The 12,714-nt window shown below is 45.8% G+C and overlaps 2 protein-coding genes across 3 annotated transcripts in view; one reads left to right on the plus strand and one right to left on the minus strand.

Moving 5' to 3' along the window:
* Positions 1-319: 319 nt before the first annotated feature.
* On the plus strand, positions 320-2,561 carry helz2c (helicase with zinc finger 2c). The gene is made up of 2 exons (XM_015024726.1): positions 320-885; positions 2,091-2,561. The coding sequence occupies exons 1-2, from the start codon at positions 660-662 to the stop codon at positions 2,189-2,191; spliced, it is 327 nt and encodes a 108-aa protein (XP_014880212.1). The 5' UTR covers positions 320-659; the 3' UTR covers positions 2,192-2,561.
* Positions 2,562-7,902: 5,341 nt separating this feature from the next.
* eml4 (EMAP like 4) overlaps positions 7,903-12,714 on the minus strand; it is a 17,715-nt gene continuing 12,903 nt past the window's right edge. For both annotated transcript variants that reach the window (XM_015024728.1, XM_015024727.1), the window contains 8 exons: positions 12,005-12,136; positions 11,866-11,933; positions 11,674-11,762; positions 11,498-11,595; positions 11,226-11,313; positions 11,035-11,133; positions 10,833-10,963; positions 7,903-10,767 (listed from right to left, as the gene is read on the minus strand). In XM_015024728.1, coding sequence (XP_014880214.1) covers positions 10,333-10,767; positions 10,833-10,963; positions 11,035-11,133; positions 11,226-11,313; positions 11,498-11,595; positions 11,674-11,762; positions 11,866-11,933; positions 12,005-12,136 — 1,140 coding nt within the window. In that variant the 3' untranslated portion in view covers positions 7,903-10,332. The remainder of the gene's footprint in view (positions 10,768-10,832; positions 10,964-11,034; positions 11,134-11,225; positions 11,314-11,497; positions 11,596-11,673; positions 11,763-11,865; positions 11,934-12,004; positions 12,137-12,714) is intronic.

The following is a 12,714-nucleotide window of genomic DNA, read 5'->3' on the forward strand; positions in this document are numbered from 1 at the left end:
CTTTTATTCTCTCTCTCTTCCTTTTTTTTTTTTTTTTTTTTGAAAACCTGATTTTATAACTTTTCTTAGCAGCAGAGTAGCTGCCACAGTCGTTCTTGTTTTCCACTGTCTGCTGCTAACAGCGTCACTCTGAAGCTCCAAGCAGGAAAGAACCATTTAACGCAGACAGAGGGTTTCAGGGTAAATATGGATGTGTTTTTTGGTCTGGGAGTGGGAACATTAAATTTTTACTGCTAAAAACAATCTTTGAAAATACTAAATGATTAATTTTGCAAATTGATAGGACTCCGATTTTTTTTTTTTTTTTCATTTCTATGAACAAAAAATTAAATTGTGGAGGGCCCCGTCATCACTTTTTCTCCCTATACTTGCACCTGGCATAAATAAAACTGCTGACTGCTTATAATAAAGTCAATCTTTGATTAAAGGTTAGATAATCAGAAGTAGTGGCTTCAGTTCTGCATTGCCAGTTTCCCCCAGCTCCAAAACGAAGGTAAATCTGGGTCAGAGGTCGTGTGAGAGACCGCATGTTTTCCTGCTAAGTTTATTTTCAGAGATCACAACGTTTGGTGGGAAGTAAAGTTTCAGTTCCTACTTTGTTTGGACACCTCCTTTATAAATGACACCCCAGCCTCGCCACTGTGCCGTGAAATGAAGCAATGTTCTTCCTCAGCCCGGTATCAGAACCAAACCAAACCCAAATCCTGTTTTCTCCAGGGAGCGAGTGGCGCTACGTGATTCTCTCCACAGTCTGCTCCGTTCCCAGTGGGGAGATTGAGAAGGAACCGGATGGCGCCTGGATGTCCAAACATGTTGGCTTTGTTGGAGACCCCCACCAGATCAACGTAGCCATCACCAGAGCCAAGGAAGGACTTTGCATCATCGGTAAGGAGGGGACTGTGGACGAGAGCAGGGATTCTTAACCTTTTTTACCTTGGGGTCCAATTTTTCCAGTCCAAAGTGACCCAGGGCCCATTTATATACTAACCATCTGTTGGTTTACCAAGTTGACCTGGCTTTTGTTCAGTATAAAAAAAATCAATCCATTGGTTTACCATCAAAAACATAGAATAAAATTTCATCATAATGAGATAATCGTAAGAAGATTTATTGATCATTTGTACGCAAATCTGCACATAGATCACCTGAACAGGCCAGAAATTCATGGAACGGATCAAAAAGCAACAGGAGTAAAATTCTGAGATGAAAAGTTCTAGAAAAAAAAAAAACAATCTGGAATTGTAAAATTTAAAATTTTCAACTTTTGAAACTCAGAAATACTTTAGTAAAAACAGAAACTTTAAGATTAAACAAGTTTCTAAAAAATACATAGAAATTTCTAAGGTTTGTGGCAGAAATTGTCATGGGAGTGGTTGGTGGTAGTGAGAATGAACGCTGACGACCCAGGTAGTGATGAAGATGATGATGAATTTAATAAAGAGAGCTCAAACACAGGCGGTAGCACACAGCTAATTACCAGTAGCAACTGAAAGACAGAAGACTGAAAACGAGAGCTGAACCAACACAGGACTTTACAGTTCGCCTGTGGTGGGAACAGACAAATGACACAAGAGACAACAGGTGGGACTAAATACACAGGGAGGGTAATCAAGGAATGAGACACACCTGGGAAGCAATCAATGGGGAAGACACAGAAACAACAGAGACTCAGGACAGAAACTGAACACAGAAAAACCTTAAAATAAATACACAGAAACACGGATCATGACAGTAATATGCTAAATTTTTATATCTATGGTGGCTCTGCTATACTACGCCATCAAGAGAACTAAAAAAAACGTGGATTTAGTAATAATTTTCCAATCATTTTGACCACTTAAAACATTTTCCACTAGAGCCACATCCACCCATTCTCTCACATTTACACACTGATACACAGATCGGTGGACAACTTGCTCAGAGGCACAAATCAATCTTACAACCAATCAGAAGATGGTTGTCTTGTGGTTGGACAAGACAACCGTCTTGTCTTGTGGTCTCCTCAGATAAAGGTCTGCTACCGGTCCAGTATCTGGTCCAGAATCAGATCCATCTTTAACTCTGCTTTCTTCTTCCCTTTTCTGGGAAAGGCAACCAGAAGCTGCTGCAACTCAGCCCTTCATGGCGCCACCTGCTGGACTACTACTGTCTGCACAGCGCACTGACGGATGCAGAGAAGATCTCTGTCTGAAGCCGATCGTCAGCTGGGACGGAAACCATGGAAACCACAGGACTCTCATGTGTCACTGCTTTATCCACTTTCCAGACACTTTGGTGATTTTACATAAATTATTGATGTCTGTTTGATGAATTTCTATGTAAAACTAAAAATCATGTTTGCTGAGAATATTAATGCCACTTCACAGCTGAGCTGACCCCAGGGAACAAACGGGTCCAGTTCTGATTCTACCCTGGATGAATTTATCCAATCACTGATCTCAGGTTTTTATGGTTGTGATGAATCATCTCTGATGATGTTTTACTTTAATTTAACAAGCATTAATTTTAAATATTAATAATTGTTGCTTTTGGTCTCATTAAACTGGGTTAAACAACTCAAATGTTTCTGTTCATTTTAAAGCTCCGCTCTGGACCAGAACCTGGTTCTGGATCGGAGCATTTACACTGTCAACAGCGTCGTTGCTAGGCAACAGGAACTGGTTTCAGACCGGATAGAGATGCTTTTGAGTCGAGTGCTATAATCTGTGGGATCAAACATCACCATGGTTACAACAGCATCTCCCTGGTACGACCCGACTGCTGCGATTGATGTTTTCAATGTTTACTATTTATTAATGATTAAATAAGGTGTAGTTAGTATAAATGCTGCCAATGGACCTTCAGTTCCAGCGCCGCCATCTTGGCGATGAGCTGCAATACTGCTACACTGTAAGCCAACCATTGTGTTGGTTGGCTTCTTGCTGCCACTAGCTTACAGGTTAGCGGCCATGTAGCTATCATGCTAGCATGATTAACATGGAAGTTAGCGACTTCTTGTCCTCAGATTTCTGATTGAGGCTTCTGGGCTCCATTTGCAGCCGGACGGCTCCATGTCTCCAGGTAACAATAACTGTTTAAGTTTCTCACGTAGGAAGTTTTTGAACCACGATTTACTCGTGATCTTTCACATTTGCATCTCCCGATGAGAAAGTCAAATGTGGATAATATTTTTTATAAAATAATACCTTAAGAAGATAAATAACCTCAAGTAGAATTAAGTTTGTGCTTTATGAATCCATGGTGTGTGTCTGATGTCTCACTAATGTTGCAGTTCTGCTTCCTGCCTTGATTTCATTTTGTTGGTCACCCCCTTATAGGGAACAAACAGGTCTGCTTCTGATCCGGTTCTGATCAGACCGGATCAGTACTGGTCTGATCCGGTCTTGTCTCCTGCTCAGCAACATTTAATATAAACATTAATATTCAAGCAAAATACCTTTAAATGTTTTAATTAAATTAGAACACAAGTAAGTCTGAATCGCATTAAGAAATATCGTTAATTTATGAGTCTGTGTGAACCTGCAGCTATCTGTTACCATGGTTACATGGTTAGATTTATTTACCCTCTCTGTCCTCGTTAGCCAATCAGCTCTGGTCTTTTCTCCCAGTATTTAACCTCAAACCATCTCACTCCTTACTGATTCTCTCGTTAAACCTGCCGGCCTTTTGCTGCTCGGTTCCTCTTTGTTTTATTCTTTTTCCCTGTAAGTTTGAACCCTGACTCAGCAGAAACCCTGACTCAGCAGAAACCCTGACTCAGCAGATCTAAATAAGCGAGTCGCTGACGTTGGTTCTGACCTGGAGTTCACGGGTCCAGAATTGTTTGCTTTTCTTATCTCTCACCAGCAGACGATAAAAGTCCGACTTCGTTCCACTCGGATCACAGTTTCTATTTTCTGAGCCTTTTGGACCCAAAGAACCAGAACCATGAAGGTCTACCTGCTGCTGCTGCTGCTGCTGCCGCCGCTCTGCTCTGGTAAGAACAACTCTGCATCCCATCAGGACCCATCAGAACCAGAACCAGTCAGAATAAGCAGAACCTGGAAGTATTCGGTCAGAAACAATGTCCTAGATTCTCCAGAGGCGGTTCTGGTCGGGATCTTCGGTACCAGATTCTGCGCTGCAAAGCAAAACATTTAATGTTTGTAAAAAATGATTGAACTCAACATTACTGGATTATTGCCATTAGATCACCAACAGAAAATAAATTACTGAAATGAACCACCAAAGAACCAATAGGAACCAGAGGTCGCTTCTGAATTGTTCAACAGAATCAATTAAAAAACTAATTAATGAAGCAGAACTGGAGAAAAACGAAAAGATTAAATATTTTCACCACAGAGATGCTGAAGCATCCAGCTGGTCAGACGGCCTAGTTAAAGGCCTGATGGCAGCTTAAAGGCCGATATGAACCTAGAACAACCCGCAGAGAAATGAAAGGTCAACTCTAAAAGTCAAGCGTCGTCTTTGGGCCACAGTGGATCCATGGCAGATTACCAAGGAGGAATAATTTCCCACAATGCAATGTGACGAACCCCAGTGCATTGTGGGAGAATGTCCTCTGGACAGACCTGCCTGGAGAGGTTCTGGTTCTGAATGGCTCAGTTAGATCTGGATGTGGCAGAGCCGGATCCGTCCAGGATGATTCTGCTAAATGGGTCAGAGCTTAAAGGGCTTTCCAGGTGTTTTCCAGGTATTTTCCAGGTGTTGTGCTCTGACGGATGCATGAATCAGTTATTTATTTATTGTAGTTTGCAGTCAGGAACAATGAACATCTGTGGTGCCCTCTGGTGGTGAAATATTGCCTCTGCGGTCCAGACTGCTCCGGATGTTCAGGGTTGGCCGGGTTCTGTCTGATTGTCCTGTTTGTTCTTCAGCTCAGCAGTTCCACATCAGCTGCTATGGAGAAGACTTCCTGATGGTGAACAACCTGCTGCTGCAGTGCACTGGGAAGGTCCAACAGGCCTGCTACACCAGAGGTGAGTCACTCCTCCTGACCAGCAGAGGGCGACATCGGAGAGGAGAAACTGCCGTTTAACAGGAAGAAACCTCCAGCAGAACCAGCATCTGGATCAGCTGATGGTTTTAACTTTATTTAGTGAACTTCTTGATAAGGAGTTCCAGACTGAAGGAACAGATTCATGGATTAGATTATAGATTATCAGCTTCACTGCTGGCCAGGAAGTTTATCATTTATTCCAGAGATTAAAGGAGGAAATCCTAGAAATTAATTTAATTTGGGATTTAAACAACATCCTGCTCAGAAATAACACAGAGATACTTTACTTTGGCACCAGATGTTCTGGACCAACTGGTCCAAAACAACCCGACCTTGTCTGGATTTGTAGCAAGACCTGACCCTAACACTGGGTCTGACTGTCAGGTTTACATGCAAACTGGACCGAACCTCAGTCCAGTCCAGCAGAGGTTCTGATGGGTTTTCTGTCTGCAGATAATGGAGAAAAAGGCTGCACTCGGCTGGAGAACTGCTCCCGACCCGGTTGGACCTGCTGCTACACAGACCGCTGCAATGGAGACAAGAACTAGAACCAGACTGGAGGTCCAATCAGAATATTCATCCGGGTCCAGTTAGAACCTGGGCCCATTTAATGTATTCCATACAAATAAATAAACAAACTGTTGGTTGGATCAAAGGATCAGCATTTTGTTTCTCTACAGAACATCTCGCCAATAGAACCAAGCTGACCCGGTACCATTCAGACTGCAGGAGAACCTCAGAAAAACCCAACTGAAAGGTTCTGATGAACACAAGTAGTTCTATTAGATCAGAAAAAAAGGTTCTGTTCTGCTTTAGGTTTCATTGATTGACCTGTTTCTGAACACTCAGGTCCAGACATCGAGTCGCCTCGGTTCAGAACAAAAACAGGTTTCAGAAACTCAGAACCAGAATGTTTGGGCAGGTCTTTCACTGAACATCTCCAGATTGGGTCTGAACGGACCCAACTGGTTCTGGACAGGTCTTCGGCTGCCCACAGGTTTGGCTAACAATGATCTGAGTTCAGGGTAGCTAACCCCAACTAGTATGTGCTTCAAAAACCAAGATGAGTAAACCAAAACAGACCCATGATGAAAGTCAAACTAAGAAGAGAAAATTAGACCGACCTCGAAATAAGACAAGGTTAAACATCAAAGTGACTTTTCAAAGGATTCAAAACAGATCCAAAGTTTGCCACATTTCCACTCAACAAGTAAGTATTTCTTCTGATTTCCTTTGTGTTTAATTGAAAAAACAACTAAGGTAGTGACAGTTACAGTATCACTACTGGCGACGCAATATGACTGTAGCTTGATGCAGCACGGCAAGAATGTTGCTGGATGATTAATTTTAGCATTAGCTAACTCGTTCAACATCAGAATAATTATTGATTCAATATCTAACATGTTGCGCCACATGTGGCCAATATAGGCATATTGTATATCCACGTATCGGGAAAAAGATCATCTAAATGATAGAAACAATATTTTCTACCTCAACAACACCCAGCTCCAACACTAATCAGTTTTATGAAAAAAAAAAAAAACATAACTGGAGGCTAATTAGACGCTAACGACAGCGCAACCCGGTCCTGCCCACACAAACTACCAATCAGATTAAAGCCAAGGCTCTGCTGTTTCCAACAATACCAGAGTCAACATGCTATGTGCAAAACTCAGAACCAAAAAAACACAGCTGTTAACCTTTCCTGATGAACCTCCAAACTTCGTGGGAGAAACACAGGGGAGCTCCTTCTCGCTCCTAGGCTGAAGTGGTTCAGGGTTAACTCCCTTCGTGGTCCACAGCGTGTGGTGCGGCGAGCAAGAGACAGTCAAAGGTTCCTTCGGAAGCTGAACGTTTATTTATAGTGCGGTAACAAAGCATACCACTAACTGAACGATCTCCAAGGAACTCTACTTACTCTCATAAAGCTCTCTATCCCGAACATGTGTGTCCCCTGCTGGTGTGGCGGTGCTAGTGCAACACAGCTAATTTCGTAGAGAATTTCACGAAGCTAAAAACATAAATTCAGTCCTACATTTTCTCCTCCTGCTTTCCGAGGGGAAATTATGGAGAGGAATCCCAAACAGCTGACACGGCGCGACACGACGTCCAGCGGACATCGGAGATGATATGTGGAAACAACATTAATGTTTATTCAACATTTCGTACAAATATAGAAATGACAAGGAGAGGAGTTGGAGCCAAATTGCTACCGCAGCTGATAAACCCGGTAAGTTTTCAGCTGTTCTTCGTTAACGTGACATAAGAAGGTTATAATGATTTTCATTCAGTCAGGACTTTCTGCTGACTCTAGCCACATGCATTGCAGATAGATTCTAGTAAAGCATTGATTAATGCCTGGTTTTAAAATTCGTTACTGGACTTGTAGCCATTATTTTGTGCCCATGTGGCTGGACACCACACGGCACGACGAACCCGATCGAACCGTTATACTCAGGATTTCTGTCGGCTGATGTGTCTCAGGTTTTGAAAATGGACCGACAACTCGTGTGGTGTGCGCTGGACATTTGACTAAGGAAATGAGGGAGGGTCAGTGCAGAGCACCGGAGTTGAGCATTTTTTCAATTAGTGTCATCAACAGAAAGAAAAAAAAGGCAGGAAGAGACGATAAAGCCGATAATTAAAATGAGGTCGATAGGTTTAATTTATCGTGCGATTAATTGATTTATCGTTTATCGCACAGGCCTATACCCTATCGCCTCCTGACAGATTTTTCTGTATCTCTGGGTCCGTTCAGCCCAACAGAGCCCTTTCAGAATTTGGCTGGACCTTTTGGACATGGAACCACCGATGGTGAGCAGTAATCTAAAGAGTACATTTAATATATGGCATTTTCTGTTTCTGACATCATCACAGCGTCACTGAACAGACAAGGAAGAAGCTGGCTGTCACCATAGCAACGTTTATTTGCATTGTGTTGAAATCTTCAGTACAGTCTCCCCTCTGACAGGAATGCATGAGAGAAGACGATTGGCTCAAAACAGTCACATAAAAATCATCAATGAGGATCAATGAACGCAAAGCCCACCCCCTTCACGTGACCCCGCCCCCAACCTGAACATCCAGGTGAGTCCCTGAACTCCACAGAAGCCCTTGAGAGGCAAACATAGAAAAGATGAGTCAGTAATAAAAAGGCAACATCGGCCCCCCCACCCCCTCCGAAAGCCCCGCCCCTGAATGACATCATCGACACATTCAACAAAGGCCTGAAGTGAAATGGTCCAGAACAGACAAAAGCCCAGCAGTGAGTCACTGAGAGCAACCAATCAGAGCACAGGCCCTCCCCTTTGCTGTCGCCTGATTGGATTAGAGATGCGAGCTGAATGTGACTGAGGTGCTGCCCTCTTGTGTTGAGCAGAAATATACACACAGACATCTGCAGCATATACAAACAACACAGATCCTTTATGAACAGGGAGGGCTCACTCTGATCAATTCGGCTCAAGATGAACTGGGATTTCCAGCAAAGTGGGAGGCTTCGCTCTGATTGGTTCTCTGTCACAGTTTTAACCTGAAGGTCACCTCGCCAAACAAGCACTTCCTGTTTCATCCTGTTGGCAACAGTGTGAAGCTTCTGAAACCCAAACCAGTGGATCTAGAACCTGACGGGTCACAACCGATTTAAACAGACATAATTTTTAATAGAATGTCCCTTTTCTCTGTTGTATTCATTTAGACTGAAACTGAATGTCGTCTGTGGCTTTTCAGAATAAAAGCCTGTAGCTGTTTGCATCCTTCAGTGATGTTTTAATTCACAGATTTAAATTAAATTGATTTTCACTGTTTTAACTAAAAAGCTGCAGATGGTCGTTTTTAAGCAAAGTTAGAAACAAAACTGAAATCTTCCAGGTTCCCTCTGATCCACAAACCTCCTGTTAAACCAAAGACTTCCTGCTTAACCTCGAGGTCGACTCGTCTCACCGGAGGAAAATCGGACTGTTTATTTGGGAAAACTTATTGTCTTGTTTGACAAATTCCTCCCCTTCATCCCCCTGCTGCCCCCTGTGGCAGACGGGAGGATAACAGGTGCCCCTGTTTGGGACAGAAAAAGGTCGAAATGTTGGACATCACAGGTGTGTCAGGTGTTAACCAAGGGTGCACCGTGCTTAAAAGCAGTCAATTAATAAAAGGATGAAACTCCTCCAATACCAGTGGTTGATGAGAAATTACATAACTCCAGTCAAACCCGAACATCCCAGACAGCTGCAGTGTTATTCTTTTTCACTGTGTATGGGAGTGTCCAAAATTACATCAATACTGGAACTCAGTTACGCAAACTTTGTCAAAGATTGTTGGAGTGGATGTACCTGCTGTGTTTTAGGTATTTATCCAGAGAACTGTGTTTTTGGCTCCAGTTAACATGGATTGACTTTGGACTCCTGCAGGCCAGGAAATTAATATCTGATGGACAAAAAATGGACATACCGTCAAACCACATGTGGGTGAAGGAGACGACATCATGTGGCTCTGGAGCGACTCGCTTTTATTGTCAGAGGAAAGGGAGTGAAATTTGAAGAAACATAGTCGAGTTTCTGAAACACTACCAAGGAAATTAAGAGAACAGTGCAGATTACTGCTATGTTTTTGGTTTTCTTTCCTCTATTTCTGTTTTTGTTTTCTGACATATGTACTGTTGAGTTGTTTTTTTATTATTTATGTTTGTTTACTTTGGGGACTGAGTTGTTTAATGTGAATCCTATGTCAAATGTATCGCTGCCACTTGTTTTATGTTATACAATTCAATAAATCTAATGTAAAAAAAAGAAAAGAAGGGTGCATCAATTTATTGGCGCCGTTTTCTCAAATTTCAAAGATCAGTGATTGGCCGATATTTGTGAAGCCGATCTTATTTTTCTCTGTAAAGGTCTAAAAATCAACCATTGTCCTCATTTCCTCTGCAGTGAGATGGTTAGCCCCGCCCACCCAGGTGTTTGCAATAGTCGTCCCCTGTTACCAACTCAGCGACTTTCTATATTTATTGACATTTCAGACAAAATCAATCGGCTTTTTAAAGATCGGACAGAAATGTGCAATCGGTGCAGCCCTAGTGTTCACCTGTCCAGAGTGAGCAGATCAGGTGACTTCCTGTGGCGAAACAGAGGAGACCCAGAAGGTTCTGGATCAGATTCTGGAGCGTTTCTGGAAGATGGCCGACGCCTGGAGATGTCTGGAGAGTTTCTGTGGGTTTCCTGTCGAATTCCTGACAGCGGTCCTGAACTGGTGGGGCACGAACAGGTGCTCGGCGGTCGGTGACCCAGATGGTGTCAGGAGTAGCAACAGAGACACCTGACCCGGAAGAGGCTCCGCCCCCTCTAGGAGGGCGGAGTGAGGGGAGGCAGGCCCTCGTCGCTCGGCGTCGCCGTGTCGTCGCTCGTCTCCAGGCTGTCCTTCAGGCTCAGCGTGCTGTCCGAGGGGGGCGGGGTCGACCCCATGGGGGGCGGGGTTCCTTCTGCAGCGACCCGGCTCGATGGGTCCGGGTTCTCGGCGGCAGCCGGGTCGGGTCCAGCTAGAGGTTGCGTGGCGGCTGCATCGCCGGCCGTGTTTGCAGCGGCCGTGTCTCCAGCCGGGTCGCCGGCCGTGTTGGGTCGGCGCGCGGCGGGCTTGGGGGCGTCGACCAGCTTCCTGACGAGCCGCCACTGCATGACGCTGGTGTCCTTCCCGCCCGTGGAGATCAGGTGGCTGTCGCTGTGCAGGAAGCTGACGTTGGTCACGTGACTGCTGTGGGCGCTGTACTTGTGGCTGGGCGCCTGCAGAGACAGCGGTTAGTCTGTCGGAACGTGCATGTCGGTTTCGGTTCTGGTTCTGGACTCACCTTGAATCTGGAGCAGGGGTAGGCGAACAGGTGAACCTTGCAGAAGTCATCCGCCAGCGCAATCACCTTCCTGTTGTGGGACCTCACCAGAGCGTTGATGTCGGTACCATCAGAACCTTCGGGCCAGACGCCTGGAACACAGCAGCTTCCATCAGAACCAACAGAACCATCAGAACCGACCCGGTCCCAGCAGAGCACTGACCGAACACGTGGTATCCCAGCACACAGGTGTAGGTGGCCCAGTCGATGTCTTTGCACTCAGAGCGGTTCCGGATCAACTGGCAGCCGTTCTGGATGTCCCCTTGAAATACACACATTATTACGTGAGAACTACGGGAGAACTAAGGGAATACTACAGGAATACTTCATTGCGGTATCAGTGTGCGTACTCACAGTAGAGGATCTCATAGTCCCCAGAGTTGGACATGATGAACTTGTTGTCAGGTGACCAGTCCAGGTGTGTGATGTAGCTGGAATGACCCTGGAGAGACATTCAGGGGAATCAGGACATTTGCATCACATGATGATAGTGGACTGGTTCTGGTCTTGGTTCTGGTCCTACTTCTAGTTCTGCTTCTGATTGGACAGAACCAAACGTGGCTGTGGTTCTGCACTCTGACCTGTTAGCCAATCAGAGGACAGGAAGCTGACCAATAGGAACTCACCGAGCATTTCCCGTAGCGGCTGTACCTGCGGCCCTGCTCCGACACGCTGTACAGGTAGATGAAGTTATCATGAGACCCCACGGCCAGCATGCTGCCATCTGCAGGATGGAGGGAGAGAGGCATGATGGGAACCGTAGTCCCTTCACATCACCATGGTTACAGTAGACTCCACCCACCGACTGAGAAACGCAGAACCGACAGCTGCTCATTGCCATCCGAGTGGATCCCGACCAGATCTTTGCTCTCGGCGTCCAGAACAAACCACCTGGAGACATGTAAGAGAGCAGAGCGACCAATCAGAAGGAGAGGGAGGCGCGTGCAACCAATCAGAAAAAACCAGAACCAGACGCAGCGATGACATTGCTGACCTTCCGGAGTGCGTTCCTATAACGACTACGGCTCCACTGGGATGGAACTCTGCACAGTGTCCGTGTTCCTGAAGGAGCAACACACCTGTCAATCCTCCAATCAATCAGCAGGCCCCAGTCACAAGTCCCGCCCCCTCACCTCCAGAGTACGGCTCCACTGCAGACTGTGATCCACAGAGTTCCAGAGACAGACCATCTGGTCCTGGGCGCAGGTCAGGAACTGCTCCCTGCTGGGGTGGGTGGCCAGACCCCACAGCTCGTCCGTGTGTCCCTGAAAGCACCGCAGAGAGATGAGACCCTGAATGATCCGCAGAGAGATGAGACCCTGAATGATCCGCAGAGACCCTGAACGCACCGCAGAGACCCTGAACGCACCGCAGAGAGATGAGACCCTGAACGCACCGCCAAGATGAGACCCTGAATGATCCGCAGAGACCCTGAACGCACCGCAGAGAGATGAGACCCTGAACACACCGCAGAGACCCTGAACGCACCGCCAAGATGAGACCCTGAACGATCCACAGAGAAATGAGACCCTGAACGCACCGCAGAGACCCTGAACGCACCGCAGAGAGAGGAGACCCTGAACGCACCGCAGAGACCCTGAACACACCGCCAAGATGAGACCCTGAACGATCCACAGAGAAATGAGACCCTTAACGCACCGCATAGACCCTGAACGCACCGCAGAGAGAGGAGACCCTGAACGCACCGCAGAGACCCTGAACACACCGCCAAGATGAGACCCTGAACGATCCACAGAGAGATGAGACCCTGAACGCACCGCAGAGACCCTGAACGCACCGCAGAGAGAGGAGACCCTGAACGCACCGCAGAGACCCTGAACAC

The sequence above is a fragment of the Poecilia latipinna genome, unplaced genomic scaffold, assembly GCF_001443285.1.
Source record: "Poecilia latipinna isolate Pla-1442-1.1 unplaced genomic scaffold, P_latipinna-1.0 Scaffold3793, whole genome shotgun sequence".
NCBI classification, from domain to species: domain Eukaryota; kingdom Metazoa; phylum Chordata; class Actinopteri; order Cyprinodontiformes; family Poeciliidae; genus Poecilia; species Poecilia latipinna.

Bases quoted from the DNA above. Each gene is read 5' to 3' on its own strand.
- helz2c (XM_015024726.1), top strand. From the start codon at position 660: ATGTTCTTCCTCAGCCCGGTATCAGAACCAAACCAAACCCAAATCCTG. The intron at 886-2,090 runs GTAAGGAGGGGA...TTTCTGGGAAAG, and splicing joins GGAAGGACTTTGCATCATCG to GCAACCAGAAGCTGCTGCAA.